Source organism: Tiliqua scincoides, chromosome 3, assembly GCF_035046505.1.
Source record: "Tiliqua scincoides isolate rTilSci1 chromosome 3, rTilSci1.hap2, whole genome shotgun sequence".
In the NCBI taxonomy this organism is placed as follows: Eukaryota; Metazoa; Chordata; class Lepidosauria; order Squamata; family Scincidae; genus Tiliqua; species Tiliqua scincoides.
Genome location: NC_089823.1, coordinates 136,976,139 through 137,000,867, shown reverse-complemented (window position 1 = coordinate 137,000,867; position 24,729 = coordinate 136,976,139). Strand labels below are relative to the sequence as shown.

Here is a 24,729-nt window from a genome sequence, read left to right as displayed (position 1 = left end):
TTGAAAAATTTAAGGCTGCAATCCTGTACCTGCTTATTTGTAGATAAGTTCCATTGAACTCAGTGAGATTACTTCCAGGTAAACATGCATTAGCTCAGACTGCATGAATGAAAATCTGCCTGAGGTTCAGGTTTTCTTAAGCTGCCAAATTTTCAACCAGCGCATTACCTAGCTGGTGAATATTTTATAGACCAAAAACGTTTGGTTGTTTCATCAGATGTGTTTTCCACTCCACTCTGTCTCTCTGTTTCCCTTTCTTCACTAAGGAGAAGAATGTTTTTTCTTCCTGAGTATCAATAATTAATCTTTTTAAACTATCCAGACCAGAGGTACAGTTTGGAATCTGACGTCAGTGCAACCTAATAGGAACATACATAACACGTTCTAAGGGAGGCTGGTGGTAACCCAGTTTGTTGGGCCGTAGATATATCTGTTGGGTGACATTCAGTCACTCTTGGCTTTACTGCCTTTTATCTCCATGCTCAAATGTGCTGTGATGCCTTCTTCTTCATTCCTCCCACCTTCTACCTTTTGTGCTACTTTCAGCCATCAACATTCCATCAACAGATACATATAGATTTTGTTTCAATCCAGGTGAGCTCAGCATGCATTTCACCTGGACTGTTTCCATATTGCTTCTGTTGTGTTTCTGGATGTTACTTTGAGGGATCTTTTGTGCTCAGTGACAGCTCAAGTTTATGTATACGTACCTGGTACATTCAGCCACTTTTAAAAAACAAATTGTTGTGGTGCTATTCAAGCCTGAGATCTTATTTCACCGCTGTAGTTTAACTGGAGATTTCAGTTTCAGGATGAAGTCATTCTCGTGCCAAAAGATGCAATCATGCTTGGAAGTTGAATTATTTAGAGTTCCGCTTAGCTATTTGCATGTGCTTGAGCAGCAGTAAACATAGCCCAGTACCCTGTAGGCAACTGCAGCTGTTAGGCAAAAAGCAAACCCCCTCCCACTCAGAGGCTGAGAACAGTCTGTAAAAGAAGGGGTGCCCTTCTGAACCAATTGTAGTGCTAGACTCAAAGCTGCCTGTTTGTTTTTTAATCAGTCCAGATCAATGCAAATATTTAATAGGCAGTGTCATGTAAAAATGTGGGCTGTGAACTGAGAGGATCCCTCTTCAGCTATGACAGTACTAGGTGGCCTTAGGTAAGACATTATAATCTCAGAAATATGGAGAAAAGAATATTGGCTTACTTTTCCTGCTGGCTATAAAGATTCCTGAGAAAAAAAGTATGTGAGTTGCTTTCAACACTCTGAACTATTTTATAAGTACTTTATAATTATTACTATTCTGCTCGCCAGAAACCCGACATTGATTAGCCAGCAGGACTGGGGCCTGGTTGAAGAGAGGGATAGAGCTGTGTGATGATAGTTAACTGAAGCAGTGGCATAGCTAATGATTGTGTAACCCGGTGCCAAGCTGAAAGTGTTGCCCTGGAAGTGATGTCACACCCAGGCTTTTTAAAAAATGAAATTGGGAGGAACCCACTTCCTCTCCCCAGCAGCTCACAACCCACTGAGACTGCTGACTCCCCTCAGTCAGTGGCATAGGTAAGGCATCTATCTGCTACCCAGGGTCAAAGAAGATTTTGTAGCCCCCCTGCATGACAAAATCAAATTTAATTAAGTAAATAAATAAAAGTTATTGGTTCCATGCTGTATCATAATAACATCTCATTAGCACTCAGAACAATCAGTCTCATAGGTCAGTTTGGAGTTAAGCAAATCCACTTTTTGTTCCACAAGGCAGTTGTGTTTTCATTTTCTGGTTAATTGGCCATAACTTTTGATAGAAAACATATTCCAGTGCAGTTTGTTTCATTGCATTCTGCATTAAATTACCTTTCCAATGATATATAACATGATTTTCACAATTTTGGGCCCTAGTGTCAAGCTCAGCTTGTTGCCCCCCTAAAGCTTGATGTCCGGTGCAACTGCTACCCCCTGCACCGCCTTAGCTATGCCACTGAACTGAAGCACATCAGATCATTGGGGGGGGGCTGTAGCTCAGTGATAGAGTGCATACTTTGCATGGAGAAGTTCCCAGGTTCAATCCCTGGCATGTCTAGGGAGGGTACAGAAAAATTCCCAACTGAAATCCTAGCGAGCCACTGCCAGCTAGTGTGACTACACTCAGCCAGACAGTCTAATGGCCTTACCATTTAGGCAGAGGCAGCTTCCTCTGTACATCCCCCAAAACCTTATAGTGCTGATTTATATGGACTACAGAACCAAGTGGTATAACTACTTCTTCTTTAGCGTTTGTCCTGTATGGTGGCAGGGTCAGCTATTTTGGATTGGAGTCTCCATTTCTCTCAGTTGTGGGCTTGTCTGGGTGTAGGTGGGTGATTTTCATGTCGCTGTGCAGCGTGTCAAGCCAGCGCTGCTTCAGCTGGCCCTTCAGTGGTTTGCCATTGACCTCCAACTGAAGACGCTTCTGCGCTAGCATATTGCTTTTGGTGCGCAGAACATGGCCATACCATTGAAGCTGGGTTTCTCTCAACTTGTTGGCATTTGGAGCGACGCTGTACCACTGCCGGATGTCGTCCTTGCGGACGTGGTCAAAACAGGTGATACTGCTAATCTACCGCAGCTTCTTTGTTTCCATGACACCAAGGCAACGTTCAACTTCCCTTGTCACTGGCCAGCATTCAGCTCCATAGAGTGCAACCGGCCAGACGACAGTTCAATAGATCTTTGACTTGAGACGGTCACTGATCTTCTTGTCACATATACCCTTCCTGAACTGTATGATTTTAGGTTGCCAGTGAGGAAAGGTTGGATATTTGAATACTCTCTCATGCTCCTCTGCGCATGTAGAAAACTGATGTATCTAGTTAATAGTGAGCCTAGTCCTCTTCCTAACAGTGTGTTGCTCAAGGCAGGGGGTTTTTCCCCCTACTTGTTTCCTTCAGAGGTCAGTGTGCTACTCTAGCTGTGGCAAGATCAACCACTGCAGTAGCAGGATGGTAAAGTGAATTCAGACAAGAATGATGACTGTCAGGCCTTATGTTAGGACTTGTCCTATATGTGAATTTGAAATTTCAGAGGTGACTAGTAGCATTTATCATTGTTGGCTGCAATACTTCTTTTCAGATTTTATTCTGGTGATTTCCATGCTTATTTACTTTTAAGGCTACTTTCTCGTAATGCATTGAACATGAGATGTCCTTGGTAGACTAGATGCTGTAGCTGGTATAGGACATTCTGGTGAGAGCAGAGGGAAATTGATTTCAGTTAGTTTTTAATCTGTAAAATTCAAGTGAAATGGCTCTTGAAGTGAAATGGCCTCTTCCCCTGCATGACCTACAAGACAGGTAGAAGTTCCCTTTTGATAATTTTATGTGCATACAGAACCCAGGCTGTCATGGCAAGTTGCTCCACATGTACAGAACCACATTGTTTTGGATATTCCCCAAAACATGTGTTCAAACCTCAGAAGCGCTCCTTCCATTTAGATTGGATTTCAATAACTGGGGTTTAGCAAAGGTCAGTGAGTGTAATTGGATTCTATGCTGAACTATGATCAAGGAGAATTAGGTTTATATTCCTCCCTAACCATGAAGCTTGCTGGTTGCTCTTGTGCAAGTCGCTGTTTATCAGCCTAACCTAACTCACAGGATTCTTGTGAGGACAAAATTGGATAAGAAATTAATACACCCAAAGTCTTTCAGCGAAAGGATGGGGTAGATATAGGATAAATAAATAAGGTGCTATTGGTCAGTGAATTAGATTTTTAACAATGCATCCTGTTTGTGTATCACTTTTTGAGTGTGCAGAGGAGTTCAAACATATTATCTTGATAATAATCCTTGCAACAACCCTGCTATGCAAATATAACTATTATCCCTGTGTTGCAGCTGAAGCAGAATGGCTCGACTAAGACCAGCCATTCAAACTGAGGAAGTTCTGATTTGCAGATCAGTCTCTTGGCCACCATTCCACCCCATCTCTCCAAGGGCAGTGCAATCTGGAATGTTACCTGATGCCATCTTGGGACCACCGCCTCTGTTCTTAAAAAAAAAAAAAATCTCATACTATACTGCTCCTGTGCTGTTATTAAACCTGCAGGTGCGGGACTTTTTTTACTGTTCCTGTAAATAAAACTGGAAGCTCCACATTTATGAGTTTGACAACAGTGCCTGAGCAGCATGGCATGGTGGGGAGAATGGCGAGTGAGCAGGAAGCAGTTAATTGTGGCTTGCATCTGTGGCTTGCATTGGCAGTGGGTTGGAGGTGGCAGCACCAGCAGATTCAGGGTGAAAAGCATCCTGAATCCTCCATCCCTTCAGACCCCTCTCAATCTGTTGCTGCTGCATCATGGAGACACCAACTATTCAGCCTGTATCACCAGCTGAAATCTTTCTCTGGATTTCATAGCCTATTAAGATCTATACTCAAATGCACATTGTTTACTCATTTTTGTTATCTTGTGAGCCGCCTTGAGCCTTGGGGATCGAATGTTATGGAAAACCACCAACAGCATAAAAATACAAGCATTTTTCTCTGATATTGGGAACTCCTGGGGTTGGCAAAGTTGCCAAACTGGTCCACTTAACTTCAAGTCTTGTCTTTTGATGAGTGCTCTTTCTTTCGTTCCACCATTTGTGTGTGAGCGAGAGAGAGAGCTAGCATTGCACTAAACTGTAGATGCACCCTCCCATTTCGCTCTATTTTTATGTTCCTGTCATCAAGCAATTAGAATAATGAATACTTTACAAAACAACAGGTAAGCAGCCTGCATAAAGATAGTATTAGCTTAAAATGTATCTGCCATGCCTCTAGATAAGGCACTAATTTAAATAAGCTTTTTTTGAAATATTTGTATTTCTGGCTCATGGACGACTGTTTTATATTTTTTAGTTAATTCTCTAGGATAAAGTCACAGCTGAGTTAGATCCACACCATTGATAAGAACGGAATACACATTCACTGACATGCTAGGAAAAAAAAAGAAAAGCTCTCAGTATAAAACACATTATTTCAATCACGTTGTGTCCTGTTTGGTTCACAATGTGTATTTTCCCCTCATATAGTCATATCTCTTTCTCTGAGATTTTTTTACACTTTCTGCATAGACTAGACACGCGCTATGGAGCCGCTGTATTTTGCAGAGGATTTTAGAATGTATTCTAGGATACAGCTGAATTTCTCATGAGCCTTGTGGGATCTCACCTTCACCCTGCGTAAATGGAAAGGGCACTCTAGAACATGCCTTTGCATTAAAGTAAGTCTGATTGTCTGCCCAGAAACCCTGGAGTTTCTCAAAACGTATTTCAAAAACCACAGCTGTGCAGCATCTGCAAATAGAGCAGCTAGAAATTATATGTTGAGTGCAGAGTAACTGTGTCTCAGTAACACTTTCTTTAGGAAGGCTGTTGCTTTCTGTTCAGTACCTAAGACCTTATGCGTGTAAAGTATGTGCTCCACCACTAAGTCAAGGCCATCCCCCTCAAGTGTATTTTAGTCCTGGTCCTGCTGTGATACAGGCTGAAGTTGGCTGCTTCAAGCAATGGATTTGATCGCATTTGTCACAGTAGCTTTCGTACTCATAAGGAAACTTGCTTGTGTCTGGAGAGAGAACAAAATGGAAATCCTGGATTTCATAATTTGTTTCCCTAGATGTTGGAAAGGATCAAGGAAGGAATGAGGTGTGATTTGAATAGAAAAAAGGGGAAATTGGGGGAAGGAAAGGTTACCAATGGATGCTCTATTTCAGGCAGCAAAGTATGTTTGGCACTGCTCAGAGTTCTTCTGGCTTGTCTCTTTTGCCTTGAAATATCGTGTATATATGGTTTTACCACTCCTGCATCCTGCCTGTGGCATCTCGTAGTCAGGGGTGGGTTATTCTTTTGTGGAACGAATACTAGTTGTTACACGAATTCTTGTGTGAAGAACTTGACTGTACAACACCTATGCATATTTACACAGAAGTGTTGTCCCAGTGAATTCCTAGGGATTGCTTCTAAGTAAACATGCATTGGGTGGGACTCTGGTCTAAATCAGTGATTCTTAAAACTTGGCTGCGTCAGGAAACCATTTGTCCATCAAGGTGCTATGATTCAGTTTTGTGTGGCAAGCTAGCTGAAAAGCTTCCTCATGGCAGTTAATTCTCAGCACAATCCTAAGCATGTCTACTCAAATTGTCTTCAATAGGGCTTGCTCCCAGGAAAGTGTGTATAGGATTGCAGTCTTGCATTAAAACTGTGATGTGTGGGAATTGATCTCCACAAGTGGTATGCTGTCAGGTGGTCCATCCATCTAGGTATTTATATTCCACCTTTCTACTTTTGAAGAGGCCCCTCAGGTTTAAAACATCTTTTAAAATATAGTACAGTAAGAAGACTCTCTGGTCAGTGCTGGTTTCCATAGGAGCTGGTGTCCTGGGCCCGTCTTTTTCTTTCTTTCCCTCAGGGCCCATGGGTATTAAGCAGTCCCTGGGAATGGAGAGCGAAGAACTTTTCAGAGCACAGAGTGTCAGTCACTGAATTTAAGTTCCTTTGCTATACTTATTGTGTGTGGTGAAGGGAAAGGGGAATCCCTCAGATCTGTATAGTTGCACATTGACCCACAGATGTTTCAGTGACATGGAGCATTTGCGTATGAAGGGTGACATATTTGTGTTTAGCAATACTTTCCCTGTGCCTTCAGGCCACACCTCAGTGCAACTTCATCAGAGATTTGGTTTGTCACCACTCGCGCACCAGTGATTTAAGGCATTTTTCTTCTTGAAGTTTCTCTGAACCTCTGTTTTGATATAGGGGTGTATGTTAGTACGGTATTATACTGCATTAGTACAGCAGTAGCCATTCTGCCTCATTCGATGGATGCCTGGATTAGCTAATGTTAGTTAGGTGCCACTGTTGAGTGTGTTTTGGTGTAATTAGTGATATATGGAAGTGTGTGTCAGAACTGGAGGCTTCAGATATGATGGCCATATTCTCATTTTACCAGTGAAACCATACTGGGCAAAATTCCATTGGGAACACTTCTTGCCAGACTGCTGGAGTCTGTGCAAGAAGTGTGTACTTAACACAGCTCCCATTCATTTCAGTGACCTTAGTATAGAATTGTGCTCTATACTTGCTCTAGCACCATTTTTTTTCCATATATGATCATTAGGCAGTACAACACTGATATTTTGATATACCTTTGAAAACACTAATGTTCCTTCAGCCACATCCTGAAACTTCATTTTTCCACATTTCTCAGGAAAATCATCATTTTCTGAAAGATCTTCCACACATTGGGCATCTACCACAATTTTGTATAGATCTATGGTGCAGCCTGATGACACTGCAGTTTCAGTTGCTTCATTTGAAAATGGCAGTGTTTAGCAAGAAAAAGTGTAGGAAGGCACCACTGTAAGGGGTCAAAGTGCTTTTATAAGCAGAGGCTACAGCATTTGTGTTTTTTAGTGTAGGAGAAAGAATACTAATGAGAAAGATGGTAGAGGGTTATAAAATTAGAGAGCAAGTTGTAGTATCGGGGTTAGAATGTTGGATCAGGGTGGGGAGACTTAGATTTAAAAGAGCTACTCACTCAGGAAGCTCTCTGGTGACCAGCCACTCTGTCTCAGCCTACCTCACAGGATTGCTGTGAGCATCAGCATGGCTGGGGCAGGCAGGAACCTGGGACCAGGTGATGCAATGATGCCCCTTGCATTATCATGTCATCCCCATGTCTGCTCAGACACCCCCACCCTCCATGTATGTGTGGCTCAGGCCCTAGAAACAGCTCCATTTGGAGCCATACGGTAGCCAGGTGTGGTGGGAGGGCCCATTTTGCGGCCCTTCCGTATGCCAAAAGGTAGGTGCTGTCACCTCATGCAGAGATGACAGAAAACTGCCACCACTGTGGAGGGCGGCAATGGACACCCCCCCTGACCCCGGCCTAACTATGCTACAGGTTGTGAGGATGAATTTGTTGGAGACCAACAGAACAGCACAGAAATGTGCCATGGATCAGAGCACTAATCCTCCAACAACCCTTCCTGGTACTCATTCATGAAGTGGGAATAGGAATGTAGGACCACTGGGATGGAGTGCTGCAAATTCCTATCCTGGGAAGCCCATCCAGAATGTTATTGTGATCAGTTGTATTGAGTGTTCACTGGTATTGAGCTATCCAGGAAAATTAGCAGAGCCACACTCACCCTGTCCTTCTCCTGGTGTAGATTGTCCAACAAGGAGACCAAGGCAGTTTCAGTACCAGACCCATCAGAAGCCAGATTGAAATGGAACTAGATTTTCAGCACAGACTATAGGAAATGCTTCTTCATACAATGCATAATTATGGAATTTGCTTTCAGAAATGTGATGGTGTTCACTCTCTAGGACAGCCATTTTCAATCAATGTGCTGTGGCACACTGGTGTGCCACAAATGGCCTGCAGGTGTACCATGGGAATTTGGGGGAATTTGTCATTTATGAGTAGGGCTATTGGGGGAGGTAAGCCCCCCCCCCACCAGCAGCATGGTGTGCCTTGTTAATTGTCAAAAGACTGATGGTGTCCCTTGACAATTTTAGTACCTTGTCAGTGTGCCATGAGACAATAAAAGGTTGAAAATCACTGCCCTAGGACAACTTTAAAAGTGGATTAGAGAAATTTTTGGAAGGTAGGTTTTTGTTAAATGAAACCTTGAGGTTAAGAGGCAGTCTAATTCTGAGTACCAGAGGGGGCCAATTGCAGAAGAGGGCTGTTTACCTCCATATCCTGCTCTAGTGCCCCCAGAAGCATCTGGTTGGCCACTGTTTGAAACAGGATGATGGGCCAGATGGATACCTATCCTGAACCAGCACAAGCATTTTTCTAGAAATAAATTAGTCCCTAAGGAATTGCTATTGATTCAAATACAGCTTTTGCTTCAAATCAATGGGTGCATTTTTGTGGGATGTGTCACTCATGAATGTTGTGTACAGAACGTCTGATTCATCATATCACTATTTGATACAAAATTGAAAAGGAAAAGGAAAAATGACTTCTGTCTTTTCCCCAGTTGTTTGCTCAGAGGGTACAGAGTTCTCATCTAAGTCACATGTCATTTATGCTGTGAGGTTCAAACATTTCTTTGCAATAGAGGAGATGGTGGTATGATAGCTGTAGTTCCATTCTCTGGTTATAGCCATTCGTGTTTTGAAATGAAGCGTGATAATGGACAGATATTCCAAAGTGTGGTGAAGGTGCTTTGGGCACACATTCCCTATATTCCATGGTATTTGACTTCAGGGCAGCAAATGTGTGTTCAAGGCTGCAATCCTATCCACACTTATCTGGGAGTAAGCCCTCTTGACTATAATGGGACTTAATTCTGAGTAGATATGCGTAGGATTGGACTCTAAGTCACTGTCTGTCTTGTGTGTTTCACATTCTGGGTACTTATTTTGGATTTTGCATGCATTTGAAGAAGATTCCAACTGAGTGAATATTTAAATTGTGAAGTCAAAACTTGTGATGACATGTATCTAGAATCTACAATACAAATGTCTTAAAAAATCTGCAATCCCAAAGTGGGAAATTAAGAATTCAGCAAATTTTGACAATGTACAACATGGTTTTAGTGTGAAGCAGGGTTCTTAACCTTTTTTTGGGGGGGGGGGTCACAGACATCTTTGAAAATTTAAAGAAATCTGTGGACTCCTTCCCCAGAAAAGTACACATAAACACATTTTTTGCACCTCGTTCCTCATACCATTGGCATCGCTAGGGGGTGCAGGCAGCACTGGGTCCCACAGTGGCCACACAGGAGGGTGATGCCGCTACTGGTCAAAATTTTTAAAATCTTGGTATTTCAAATAATACCATAACGTTATATATCAATTGATGCGTAATTTCATGCAGAATGTGTTGGATTATTTCTATTATATCAAAAATTATAGCCAGAAAGCCAGCGAGGTAGGGCAGTGGTATATCACCATATCCACCACCTGAGGCATTTCCCTGCCCACTACATGGAAGGAGGTCTGTTATAGGGGTGATGCACTGGCCTCCTGCACTGGGTGGCACAAACCCCAGTGACGCTGTTGCCTCACACACACATTTTTTGCACCTCATTCACAGACCCCTTGAAGTGCTAAAGAGGTTAAGAACCTCTCTGTGAAAGGGCATAATTCATGAAGCTTTGGCTTTGCAGTGCCAGACTCTGAAATTCATCTGGCGAAATGAAATCTGGATCCTTTGGGGAAATCAGCAAGGGCAGAGGGGCCATGAAGATTTCTATCAAGGATATCAAATAACAGTTTAAACATACAGTAACAAATGTAACACAGCCGTTTTGCCAGCAAGGTTACATTTATGAAATTCTGGTTGGCAACCTTCAGTCTCGAAAGACTATGGTATAAGCCTACAGCACCCGGTATTCCCAGTTGGTCTCCCATCCAAGTACTAACCAGGCCTGACCCTGCTTAGCTTCCGAGATAAGACAAGATCAGGCATGTGCAGGGTAACAGTTGCTACTATAGGAACTAAGAAATTCAGGGTATGAATGTGTTTTCAAATAAGTTGGTTTCATCCAGATTAATGTGGTCAGTCTATATCAGTGTTTTTCAAACTATGAGTTGGGGCCCACCAGGTGGGTCATGAGCCAATTTCAGATGGGTTCCCATTCATTTCTATATTTTATTTTTAATACTTTAGACTTGATGCGACCATGGCATGTGACTGCATTTTAGGAAATGTTACAGATCTGTAACATTTAACAGGCTACTCTGTATATGTTTTTAACAAGGTTAGTCAATGGGACTTACTCCTGGGTAAGTGTGGGTAGGATTGCAGCCTAGGATTGTTAAAAATTTTCCTGCTTGATGATTTCACCTCCGATCATGACATCACTTCCGGTGGGTCCCGACAGATTCTCATTCTTAAAAGTGGGTCTCGGTGCTAAAGATTTGAGAACCACTGGTCTATGTTGTAATGTGTCTGGTTGCGAGGCCTATGACACTGATTGTCTAAGCAGATGGGATGGCATGGAATACAGTTATTTGCAAATATTCCAGTTGCTGTTGCCCTGCACATGCCTGATCTCATCTGATCTCAGAAGCTACGCCGGGTCAGGCCTGGTTAGTACTTGGACAGGAGACCGCCTGGGAATACCAGGTGCTGTAGGCTTATACCATAGTCTTTCGAGACTGAAGGTTGCCAACCATTTCAGTGAATAAAGAGTGTTTGCTCTCCAGTTTCTTTGAGAGAAGGGAAAGTCTATTTGACTGAGATAAAAGCCTGACAAGGATCACTTTTTCAGGCAGAGTGTTAAGGGTTCCAGGTGGTAGAAAAAGTTAATGGTCAGGATGTTCAGAGACAAGATGATTGAAGAAAGGGTGCCAAGTAGGCATTAGACTGAGAAACCAGAAGAGGTGGAGAGTTAAGGAAAAGGGTAAACAAGGTAGAATACTGAAGCAAAAGGTTGATAATGAGAAATGGAGCTCACAGCATTTCAGATTAGGATGGTATGCAAACTATGCATGGAGGGCAGGGCTCCTAAAGAGACTGACCAAGAGATGGGTTAGCTAGAGGAAGGTCAACGATGTAGGCAGTGGACTGAAAAGCATGAATCTAAGAAAATGAAGATGGGGATATGCCATGGAACACAGGAAGAGTCAAGGACAAAGTAGGACTGGGGCAAAAACCTCACATAGGGCCTAGGAACAGGAGGTGTTGTGCATTAGTGCCAGGAAGGAACAGAAAAGGGAGGTTTAGAGGATTGGAATCTGTGAGCAAGGGAGCCAAGGGGACATGAATTTGTTAGGTTTATAGTCTAGGCACCCAGAAAGAATTGCGCAGGGAAGATTTTCTCAGTTGTGGCTTCTGTTGCAGAATTGTGTTCTGGCAACTCTAAGAAGGTAATGAAGGATAAAATGGAATGGGCAGAGGCTGAGTGTCATATGTCGATCTGAACTAACCAGTCAAGTCTTGGATTGCGGCATTCTGACTTGCCTGCACCAGCCATGACTGAAGCAGACTGAACTTTAGTAGGAGCACAAAATTTCTCATAGATGTACTGCTACACAGTGCTGACTGTGAATGGCAACAGCCAGCAGTGACTCACCCATCAGTTTGGGACAATTAAATGCTCCTTTTTAATGTACTTCTTCTTTTCTCCTTCTGGTGAGTCAGTAAGGGCCAGTGCCTACAGACAGAGAGGAGTTCCTCTGATTAATCACACAGTCCCCTTTTCATGAGTGGCTCCTTGACAACCCAGCAGCTTGCTGAAAGATTGTCAGCTCTGCAGTTCATGCCTGTTTGATGTTTCAGGCTCTTTTCTCCACACACTGCCCAGTTGAGCTTCCTTGGAAAACTAATTCTAGAAATCATAATTAAAATGTTACATGACTAATAGTCACATTCACCGTGTGTTAATTTTAGGTTCATTTTATCCACGTACATATTTTGCATTCAGGTTTGCATACAACGCTACACAAATATGTGGCTGCTTTCATTACAGCCATTCCAGGTGCCAGCTATGCTGTGCATGTGAATTGAGAAAGGAAGCTGGCATCTGTGGTGTCAAAAATACCTACAGAGTCTCTCCAGCAATCTTTTTTAAAAAATACCACTCACTATTGTATGCACATTGGGCACAGAACCTGCAAAAGGAAAATAACAATCTCTTCTGCCAGCCATCCAGCCAAGGGAATTTTTAAGCTGGGGGCCACCATATATTACCCCAAACTCCATTCTTATTTCTCTCAAACCACATCCATGGATGCACCATTATGCTGCGTAATATGGCTGGAGCTCATTTCTGAAAGCACACTGTTCTTAAGTTTGCATAGTGCCATGCAGTGTCACAGCATGGCTTTGAGAGGAAAGGGCTTTTGGGGAAGGAGTAAGTAGAAATTTTGGTTATGATAGAGCTATCAAAAGGGTGGGAGCCTGAGTGTCCTGGAATATCCTGGTACAGGATTTCTGAGGTTTGCTGTCCAATAGTCGCTTATGTGAAGGTTTTCCTTAGGTTGTCTACCAGAAAGTAGGCTGTACTTCCATTCGGTAGAAAGGGATTATTCTTCAACTCAGTGTGTGTGCTGTGGTAATAACTCTGTTATATTTACTGGTACTCTGTTACTGTTGACCGCAGCCATTCTAACTTTTAATCTTTCTCCATTTTTATAGGAGGCCCAGAAGATAAGTGAGCCTGCAGAGACCCAGGCAGATGGTGACCTGAAACCCCCACAAGAGAAAGAGGAAACGGTGGCAGCAGAAGTGGGCTGGATGACCTCTGTTAAAGACTGGGCAGGGGTGATGATTTCGGCCCAGACCTTAACTGGCAGAGTTCTTGTGAGTTTTCCCATTCTTGTTTCATTGCTTTTCCTAAGGGGGATTTCAAATGATACTCCTGCTAAGAGGGTGGTGGACAATCACTTGTTCCATGGACAGACATTTCTTCTGTTGATGACTGCTTGCTAACGCATGCAGAAAATGGCTTCATGGGGGGCAGTAAATATATAGAACTGTCAGTCAACCAGGTTGCCATTTGATGGCTTTATAGTCATGAGGCAAAAATATTGGCACGTGGATCCACTTAGTCTTAACTGTATTTATTTGGAATTGACTTCCGATAAAATAAATGGGATTTGACTTTGAAGCAATCATGGTTAGGTTCAGGGTGCCAGATTTTGTGCTTGTTTTCCGAGGATCTGCTTCTACTGAATCTTGCTAAACAAATGTCTGCATTCAAAACTTCGAAATAGAAGATTTATTTCTATTCCACAGAAAATTAATTTGTTTTGATCAATAACTTTAGGTGAAAATTAACTTTTTATTTCCATAGCAATTTGTTATTCAGAGTTGTAGTTGTAATTTTGCACTCATGTTCAGGCACAGCAACTCTTAGGTATAATTTTGCCTATATGCCTCTTATAGTGCAATCCTAACACTGAGTTAGGCTGGTGTAAGTCTCTTGCGCAAGCCTAGGAGGGTTGCAAATGTGCCATAAAGAATGTTTGTGCTTCCTCGGGAGCAAACCGTGCCAGCACACGAAGGTGTGCTGGCACACAGAGGCTGAATCCAGCGTCCAGGGCAGCTTGCGGGTTGAGTCTTGGGTCGAGTTCAGCCAACGCAAGGCTTTGGGGTGGGCAGGGAGGAGGCAGGAGGGAGGCATTCTGGGGTGGGTGGTCAGCGGTCCTGGGGCAGGCAGGAGGGAAGTAGGAGGCGGGGCTTGGCTCTGGCTGTTATGCTGGATCCCAACCCCTGTTCCCGAGCAGCACAGAGTGACTCTAAGCTGCTCCGCTGTCCTTGGATTTCTGGCACCTCCTGAGATGGTGCTAGTCTGAGGAGGCCCATAGTGGCTGCAGTGGTTTTTTACCCAGGGGTAAGGGGAAGAGTTTTCCCTCACCTTTGGCTGAGCCACTTTGCAAACTTATCTCTCGCACGATACAGTGCAAGCCTCCTGGCTTGCCTGTTTCAGTGCAAGAGAGGATTGCGCCCTTAGTTATATTGCAGTTGCAAAACTGTGAGCGTTTTCATAGTGAGCACAACTGGTTTTCCCAAAGAACAGGAAAGCCATATCTAATTCAGATTCCTTAAACTAGAATATTGACTATGAGAGTGGCTCTTATAAAGCTATGAATTCAGGTGGGCTGTTTATGTTCAGTAAGAAATAAAAAATATCAACAATTTTATCCGAGAAGTTTGAAATATGAAATTTTGTACAGCTTCATCCTGAGCCTTTTCCCTTTGAGGGGGGAAGAATTCCTCTTGGTTCAGATGTGTTTTGCATGTAGATCCTGTGGCAGTGATGTTAGTTGTAATGCAGTATGCATTTACTTAGGATCAGTGGAAAATGACTGTGTCCTTCAACATGTTGTAGCCAACAGGGTAATTGGGGTTAATTACCTGGATTTAACTGAGGTTTAGAGACTGTTTTGTTCGTTTTGAATCCAGAGTTTTTGTAGCATGAAAGGGGCTTATTAAAATGGGCCTCAGCAGTTTTTATCTTTTTTTTTTTTCCTCCACAAAAATTGCTGTGATTTCATATTGTTTTCTACAATCACGGACCCATTTGCCTCATCTATAAGATGCTATAATAAGATACAAGGAAGTGAGTTGTGCCAATATCGGTATAAGTTTAGTTGCTATGCAGATGGCATGGTCTTATAGAAGCCGCATTCCATCTGGCTCAGATAAGAAGAAGCCACACCCCTGAGTGACAGTGAAAACTGGCATTGCCTGGCAAGAAACTTCCTGGAGTGGGGGCCATTTTCTCTGAGTTTGTCACAGTTCCTGAAGGACATCCACAGTTGCAGCAGGAATGCCAGCGGTTGAACAGAGGCTTTAACATCAAGTCTTCCATCTGTTGCAGCTGACCCGTCACCAAAAAAAGAGTAAGGATTTGCATTTCACCTGACCAGTATGTGGAGAAACCTTGCCTCTAGAAACCACCCCAATTCTATCCAGGCTTCCTGAAAGGGATTAATATCCCTTAGGCTCACCGCACATCAATAAGAACAGCGACAGCAGCAGGAACACTAGAGACCTGGGGAGAGGTCTTTAACATCATGTCCCTTGATATCTCCCTTAGCTCAGTATCTCTCTTAGAATACAATCCTAAGTGCTCTTTGGGCCAGTGCAAGTCCCTTGCATTGTAAGCATGTTTGTGCCTCCTTGTGAGTTGGGAAGGCAGGCGCAAAGATGTGCACTGGAGCAAGTCCCAGGACTCATGAGTTCACACTGGATAACTCAGACCGGCACAGGTTTCTGGGGAGGGTGGAGGAAGGACAAAGCTTGGGCTTTCCAGGGTAGGGGGAGGGTGGGCAGCGGATGAGCCAGGCCCAGGAGGGGGGGTGAAGCCGGGATCTGGGACTTGTCGGATCCTAACCCCCGTCCCAGACAACCTGGTGCAGCACCGGGCTGCTCATATCTGCCCCACCTCTTTAAGTGGCCCAGATCCGAGTAGCCCCATTGGGGCTGCTGTTGCATTGACTGGGGTAAGGGTAATTAATTCCGCTTACCCCAGGCTAAGTCGCAGCCAGTTCCAACCCTGTGAATTGGCTTGGGGAGGGGATGTGGGTAGGACCAGCCTCTGGCATTTCACCCAGATCCAAACTCCGTCCCCGGTCAGGTTGGCCTTACACGGGGCTTCTGGATTTTTGTCAGTGATTTTGCTGGTGAAGATATGAGTAGCCCCATTGGGGTGGCTGCTGTGTGACACAGGGTAAGAAGAATTAATTCCCCTCGCTCCTTGTTGCACAGCAGCCAGCCCCAACCCCAAACTGGATATGGGGCTGTCCAGCTGGTCTGCCTGTTAAAGTGCAGGTTAGGGTTGGGCTGTTATTTAGTTTACTCTTTCAGCTTTGCTTATGGCGGTATGAAATGTTTCTACTGCTATTCATTTTACCACGGATTTAGGAGTGCAATCTGTCTTCAGTATTTTGTATCCACCTCAATCTCTCTGCAGCCATTTCTGCCAGTGATTTTTATGTGCTTTCGATCTTCCGAATAAATTCCAACTGAAACTGAGGGCATAGTTATTGAAAATCTTTTAAAGATATTTAGCCCCTTGTTCTTAGTGACTTAGCACAGCATATTCCTGAAATGTTTAACTATTTTGCCCCCAAGCCCACAGCAGAAATTTCTATATTATTGAGTAAAAGATTATGGCTTTTTGTAGGTCAGTTGCTGATCAAAATTAGATCAGCTGGACTGACAGATAAAGAAATTAAAGTATCTTTTCATACTGTAGGCCACAGTTTAAATCAAAATCATTCACTATTAAATAACCTTTAGGAAGTGGTTCACTTAACACTTGTGCTACAGGGAAAGAAAAAGTAGCAATTGATTTTTGGTTTGAAGTGTTCACAAAACACAAATAGCAAGCTATTGTGTAACTGCAGCCTGGATTTGTTTGCTAAGCAAGGAAGAAAAGTTAGCAAGGTGCAGTGTTAAACCAGGTGTAATGTTACTGTCCCCACCTCTACATTTCTCTTTTTGCACTCTTATCTGGTTAGTCATTTCTTTGCAAGATATTCCAGGGCCATAGTTCAGTAAGGGCCCAATCCTATCCAATTTTTCATTGCCAGTGCAGCTGTGCCAGTGGGGTGTGAGCTGCATCCTGTGGTGGGGAGGCAGTCACAGAGGCCTCCTCAAGGTATGGGAACATTTGTTCAATCAGCAGGACATCTGTTGGCAGTCATAACATGTTCTCTGGTCCTATCAGATGCACCAGGAATGTGTAATGGTGGCATATTACACACCTGGTAGGACTGCTTTTGTAGAATCCTTAAGTTGCAAGCATGCTTAAAATGTGCAACTGCAAATGTGTTTATTTAAGACAGTTTTGATCCAGTAGACGAGAAACTTGTAGTGTCTGTGTATAATACAAGCAGTAAAAAAAAAAAAAAAAAAATAAGCAGCTAGTAATCTAGAGATTGATCTAATAATCTAAAATTGAAAATGTACAAGACAGTGAATAATGACAAGATGGAAAGAGGAGCATAAATAAAATATAGATCAGACCTGACAGTGGACATCTCTGGACACAGTGATAGTCAAGTGAAATTAACCCTATTTTTGGTACTAGAGGATTAAATTTTCTTCCATTGTTTAATTAATGAGATTATTTTTACTCAGAGAAGCACTGTAAACTCCTCATACATTTTTCATTACTTTTCATATTGTAAGCTGTGTGGCAGAACTCTTTTAACCCTATAAAAGTGTGCAGTTGTCTTGTCCTTTTCCTCCCATGTGTGTACTGAGCAAGTATTGGGGGGGGGGTGTCTTCTCACCATACCCCAATATGCCAGCTGACCTTACTCCCAACAGCTGCACATCCAGCATTTGTATGGTAGGAACCAGTGCGCATACAGTAGCCCTCAGGGCACATGACCAGCAGGCAAAGTCCTGCTTCCTACTCCCCAGTATTAATGGAAAGGGAATGTTCTGCATGACCTTTATTTCTAGGCAGGATGTCTTCTGAGGACGGTTTTGAAATAGTCATCTGAATGTATCCTTAGATTTGGGGGTTTCAAGTGGCTTAATTCTGCTTGTACTATTGCCTTCATGATTCTTGTGCTTCGGTTTTTGATTTTTAGACATTGCTCAGACTGCTGTACACATGCAGTTTGTCATAGTCTTCAGTCTCAGTTTTCATCCAAACTACAGATGCACGTGACTGCATATGTGCTTTCATTAAAACACAAAGCAAAAGGGATCTTGGTGCAATTGTAACCCCATTTTACACAATGTTTTAATCAGTGTACCTTTGTGCTCATGTGCATTGTTAAGCTGTTAGACGAAAAAGGTCACAAGTGGAAAACTGCAGCAAACTGCATCTTCACCAGTTTCAAAATTAATTTTGAAAATGTTCTAAGTTAATCCAGAAGGTAGTTGGATCAGAATGTGGGGCAGAACCAGCCTATGGCACAAGAATGAAGCAAAATGGGGGAGATCCACTCAACCCTCATCTCTGTCATTTCCACATTTCAGAAATTAGAAAACTTGTTAGCAAGCAAATGTGTGAAAATTATTTAAGGTGTGACATCCTTTGCCTGGGCAGCTGTCAAAACCAGGAACAGTTTGTGAAAGCTAATTCAGTTCTAAATTAATCCTTCCAAAATGATACACTTGGAAGAAAACAACATTTTTAGATGTTTTTTATAATTTGATGACTAGAACAGATATATATATATTTGTTTTATGTGTGCGTGTTTTGTTTGGTTTATGTAAGACAATTCAGTCAATTATTGACATTGGGTATTTTCTGAGGCCTGTATGGTGTCAAAAAAGGTATGGCTAAAGCAAATCTTTGAACTTCATTTCAGTTCACTGAAAGTGCAGAGGAAAACCTTGAAACATATTAGGTAAGAATTATGGTGGAATCTGCTCAAAGCTGACTCTGAGGGACACCAGGGGGTCTACTACCCCAGCTAACAGCCCAATCCTATCCTCCTCCAGCCAGAACGTGCAGTACCACTGAGCATGTGCTGCATGCAGCGGTGGGAGGGGCAACCAAATGGCCCAGGAGATGTTACATAAACTTTTTTTTTTACCAACTTACCCAGAGAAACCTTTTTTACTTGTCTGACCATAAGCTGAATGACCTACCCAGTTTTTGTGGTGTTTGCAGTATCATTGCAGTGGGAACAATTTTGTGTCAGTAAACATTTTCTCGCTGAAGCAGGAACAGCAGCAGAGACAGTAACAGGAAAAAAGGGTTGAACCAATATGAACCTTCAAGCTGCTCTTCTGAAGGTTCCCTGGTATGGGCAGCACCATCTTAAACACATGCCTGACAGCTGCTTGAGTAGAACCTCCTGAGGGGGCAGGTTCCTGTGTCCCTCCATACCTGTGGGAGATTCTACACTCCTATAGAAGTGGTTCAGTTTTCAGATCCTGGTTACATGTAACACTCTTCTATGCAGTCAAACCCTAACTTGGGAATTCTTGAAGTTCCTTGGAGACGGGCAAAGAAAGCTGGAGGGGGACATCAATGCCGTAGCCACCTTTCTCTGTGTGTAGCTTGTCTATGCTGATCTGTTATTTTGTAGATAATTTTCACTAGTTGATCATCCAATTATCTGCAAAGTAGAGATACGATAAACAGAAATGAAGAAAAAAGACAGGCTGGGGCTTCTGATCATCTCCAGTTTTCTGAGCCTGTCTCTGGGATAGCCTTAAAATTCTCAGCAGCCAGAATCTGGCTGTCATTTGGCTCCTGTGCTTGCAACTAACATGTTGTGTATGTAACTAACATGTATAACATGTGGCTACGCTCTTACAGAAGCTAGCAGAGCAACTGTCAATGTATCTAATGAATCAGTAGCGCACTCCTTGTTCTTTTTCAAAGCCTTGTAGCACATTGTGCTACACACTGCAGTTTGAAGAAGTACTGTGTAGCGAACATGGAGCTGTTGTTTTGCCCTGGCTCCGTTAGAACATCCTACCTTGTGCTTGTTTTTTTTCGGACAAACTGCAGAAATGTGCACATGTTGCATATGAAACAGACATCCTTCCTGCCAAAACAAGCAGGCTTACTGGCCTGAGCCACGGTGCTGCATCTCTTACAAAACAAGTCTTAGAGAGATTGATCAGAAACAGTGTCATCTGATACTCCCAGGAGAAAATCTGGATGGATGTAGTGAAATCCTGTACAGTTGTTGCAAGGCATCTTGTTCTGACTTAGCAGAGATTTGGTTGGGGTCAGGCCTAACAGGACTGACCTGGAGCTGAGGGTAATCAATACAGGCAACCAAAGGCAGCAGCAAGGAGCAGTCTCTTTTGTATAGCAGAGAGTCAGTTTATTTTTTAGTTCACTTTTCATTCCCACTGAAGGGGTTACCAAGGCAGGAAAATATTCCCTGTAAAACACTTTCAAAACCAGTTAAACAGAACAATTGAAACAACACTAATGACCAGTGCAGAAACAGTGAACAGAGCACAGTTAACCCAACAGAAAAGGAGCAAACAGCTGAAGCAACTCATGGAATGGTCAATCAACATGAAAAGGGCTTAACTTAAAAGCAGGCAGTGAGGGGGTCGGCTTAGTTTTGTTTGCTTTTTGCAGTATTTATACCCCACCTTTCTCACAGATTCAAACAATGGTTTTACAAGGGAAGGAGTTCAATAATTGGGATACTGCCACTGAAATGGGCCTGCCTCTCTACTTGGGTTACCAACTCTGACTGAAGGTATTCCTGGATATATTTTTCCGGACACAATGTAGCTTTTGTCATTCCTGAAGGCCCTGTTAAAATCTCCATGATTGCTTTCAGTCACGACCTGGAGATCAGTGCTGATTCCTGGAGACTCCAGGCAAATCCTTTCAATGTCCCAACCAGTCGTGCCTTAGATAGTGGTGGGACTTGAACCAAAACCTCTAATAATGACCACGGGGTGCAGAGAGGTTGATGTGGGGAGAGAAGGTCCTTATAGACTGCTGGTCCGAGACGGGTATCACAGGGCTTAAGAGAATCGTACAGACAGTCATAGAGATTGGAAGACCAGAGGAACACTTCTCCCCACAACAACTTCTGGTTAAATTGAGATCTCCACAGATCTCTGACAGAGTGGCAAGAGCGCAGTGGGTCTGCAAACAAATGGCTAGACTGCTGGATACCACTAAAGTAAGAACACACGAAGAACCCCACTGGGTCAGGCCAGAGACCCATCTAGTCAGCTTTCTTATCTCACAGTGGTCCCCTCGCAGAGGTTGGTGAGAAACAACTCTCATACTCTGCTTTGCCCACACACTTGCAATATGAGGATAATACAGGTGTGCACAGCTTAACAACTGCCCACTTAATGATGAACCGCATATATGATGGTGGTCAAAGCACCACAAAGATGCTCTTAATGAAGCAATCACATCTCTCATAGCCTGCAGCAGAGTGTCTGTTTACGCAACAGAGAGGCTCTTAATGAAAAGAAGAGGCTCCAGTAGCCTGTGCAGCCAGCTAGTGTTTGGTAGGTGTTTACACAACAAAGGCAGTAGATTGGACTGAATGTTCACTTAATGACCTAATTGCATAACAACTGGAATTGGAGAACATATCCTGTTGTTAAGTGGTGCACACCTGTATTAATGGCCTATGCCTATCCCACAGTATGGGTATAATAACTCTTAGCTGCACTCTTTGGCCAAACCATGCATTACATTAATTATATCATTGGCTCTGACACACTTGATGTTTGCTTATTTTGAGCTGGGATGGGGGTGGGGAACAGCAGTCACAATGACGGCCGTCAGAATCAGTGACGTAGTACAGTGGAGGAGGGCTTTAGCCATTTTCCTCTTTCCTTCCCTGCAGTCCTGATCATCCCCCCCCCCCCCCAGCCAACACATGCTATTTATTCTGAGAGGGAATCTCCTGGTGGTGATGCTACAGAACCATTTGAGGAATTCAGAAAGATGTAGTCCTGGTCAAGCACACCAGTACTGGGTCTGCAGAACTGGTGCAACATTTGCTGTGAGTTGTCCCACTAGTTCAGAGCTCCTAAGGAACAGGTGAAAAAATGCAACCCAAGGAAAAGAAAAGGTTTGAGCTAATTATCAAATTGTATTGATGTGTATCAGTAACATTAATTTGTTGAGCAGTTATTTCAGGAGTGTTAAACCTTGTCGTGGGTTGCCATGGGGATTAGGTGCAATAATGAATTCACTTCCTAGGTGTTCACATGTGTTAATCTGCTTGCAAACACTTCCTCCTTTCTTATTTTGAATTCATGGACTGAGCACCTTTTGTTGGCTTGGTTCTGCTATTGATCTGCAGCATTTATGTGCTTTTCTCACTATGTGTTAACCTGCAGTAACTCTCCATAGAAGAGATTGCTCGCTGCCAAACTGAAGACGTGTGCTCCAGTTTGCTATAATCTCCTGTGCCTACAGTGTGGGCTATTTCCTAGGTTTCCATAGGGACAGGAACAATGCTTCCCATTGGGGTTCATCAGCCACGGAGTGATGATGCTACAAAGTACAGTGTTGAGTTGGTCTCATTGGTTTCTATGGTAACTGCAGCTTCCCTTAATCCACCCTCTCTCTCTGTTTTCCCCCTCCCCCTCTCATTTGCTTCTATACTGATATCATTGCCAAACCCATGGTTCATTTGTGGAAATCCTTTTTTGTGTATATTGGCAAGCATAACTCTTGAGACAAGGAAGTACAAAGGTATTCGTGGCACATTATTTTTGGATACCTCATTTCTGGTTTCATTTTAGAAATGAAAACCACAGTGCACTGGGCTTTAAGTGTTGCCATCTGTCCCAAATTTTAATGGTACCACCAGAAGTTTGATATGTCTGACTCACATTCAGCTAATACCAGGATCTGACAATTTCCAAACAGTGTCTTCTGTTTTAAAAAAAGTAATAAAAATGTAAATAAATAAAGTATCATGAATCATACAGTGATTCACTGCTGTCGTTTCGTGGTGGTGTGTTGTGAAGTTGTGAAATGGAGATATGATGCCAGAAGAAAGCAGTATGGTTCTATCAACCCCCTCTATTAATCATCTTCACTTATTCATTCACATGATATAATTTCTGTATGTCATAGTGTAGTGTTCCTCAACCTGTGGGTTGTGACCCCAGTGAGGTTGCAAAGCCTCATGGGAGGGGGGTTGCAGCAAATTTTCTCAGCCTTTGCAGGAGGCAGCTTGGATCCAATCCAGTAGTGGAACTGCCTTATCAAAATTAAGTTCTTGTTATAATCCTGTACAGTCTCTTCTCTCTGTCTTGTCCTAAGGCTGGCCCTGCTTGGGCTGCTACCACACAGGGTTGTTGTGAAGACTCCAGAAGTAGGGGAAATGGGTGGTGGTGGGCGTATCAGATCCTGAAAGGGGGCAGGTTTGGTGGTGGGTCCCCAGTCTCCTTTATTTATTGTGGTTGAGGCATGAAAAGGGTTGAAGAACTCTGTCATAATGGATGATTTATGGAACTCCTCAGGGCCTGCTCCAGTTTTCAGGTACCTGCCTGTCAGTGGGGGGGGGGGGGGATAGTTCCTTCACCATCATTACCAGATGAAGACTTTGGACACAGAAGTGGTCTCAGAAAAGAGCATTGGATCCTTTCGAGGGTCCCAGGTGCTGAGCAGCTGCCCAGCAATGCTGAACCTTATGTTGACTGTGCAGTTGTTCTATCAGCAGTTCACATCTGTTGACACAGTAACCAAGGGAAATGTGTTCTTGCCACTCCTTGCTGTGGGGTGTGGTTCTGTTTGTGACATCACGTTGGACTATAAGAACATAAGAAGAGCCCTGCTAGTCTGGGCAGGAGGTCTGGTCTAGAGGGTAGAGCATTGGCCTGAAGATAACATCCACAAGGTCGCCAGTTCGAGGCCACCGGCACCGTGCGACCTTGAAGCAGCTGGCAAGCTGAGCCGAGCTATTCCATCTGCTCTGAACGTGGGAGGATGGAGGCCAGAATGTGCGACCAGATCAAGCACAACAAAAGCCCCAGAAGGTAGCCTCCCTCTCCACTAGAAAGGACCAACAAAGAGGCTTGAACTGATAAGGGGAATGTTTTCTATTTTGCAGTTTCCCTCACAGCCCAATCCTACCCACACTTTCCTGGGAGTAAGCCCCACTGACTCTAACAGGACTTACTTCTGAGTAGACATGCATAGAATTGGGCTCTGAGGCTGGACTCCTATCCCCACTTTCCTGGGAGTAAGCCCTATTGACTCTAATGGGACTTACTTCTGAGTAGACAGGCATAGGATTGGGCTCTCAGACTTGTAAAGCCAGGTGGGTCTTTGTATTGATGTGCTTGAAATAGAAGGACTTTAAACTGGGCACTGGGGAGGGCTGGAAATCTCATTGATTCTTTGGGAGGGGGGTTATTTCAGGCAGACTACAGAGAAAACTCACTTGGTGGAACAGGGCTGGCTCCCCCTTATTTAATTATTTCTTTTATTTTAATTTAACTATTTATAATTATTTATTTTAATTTGCTTGATGATGTCACTTCTGGCCATGACATCACTTCCAGTTGGTACTGGACAGATTATCATTCTAAAAAGTGCGTCCCGGTGCTAAAAGTATGAGAACTGCTGCAATAAGGTGTTAGTAAGTTGACACGGGTGTGTGTGTGTGTGTGTGTGTGTGTGACCCTACAGATTTTCAAAATCACTAAAATCAGAGTCTGGAGGAATAATACCATCATGTTATATATCAATCAATGCGTAAGTTCTTGCAGAATGCAATGAAACAAACCGCATTGAAAGATCTGTCACTAGGATTCGTGTCACCCACTGTCACCGCATCAAAAGGTACAGCCAAAAAACCAGT

At 43.3% G+C, this 24,729-nt stretch overlaps 1 protein-coding gene across 6 annotated transcripts in view; it reads left to right on the top strand.

Annotated features, from left to right (window-relative positions):
- Positions 1 to 24,729, top strand: part of KCNMA1 (potassium calcium-activated channel subfamily M alpha 1) — a 619,222-nt gene that overhangs the window by 158,551 nt on the left and 435,942 nt on the right. For all 6 annotated transcript variants that reach the window (XM_066621009.1, XM_066621008.1, XM_066621007.1 and 3 more), the window contains exon 2: positions 13,124 to 13,288. In XM_066621009.1, the coding sequence (XP_066477106.1) occupies positions 13,124 to 13,288 (165 nt within the window). The remainder of the gene's footprint in view (positions 1 to 13,123; positions 13,289 to 24,729) is intronic.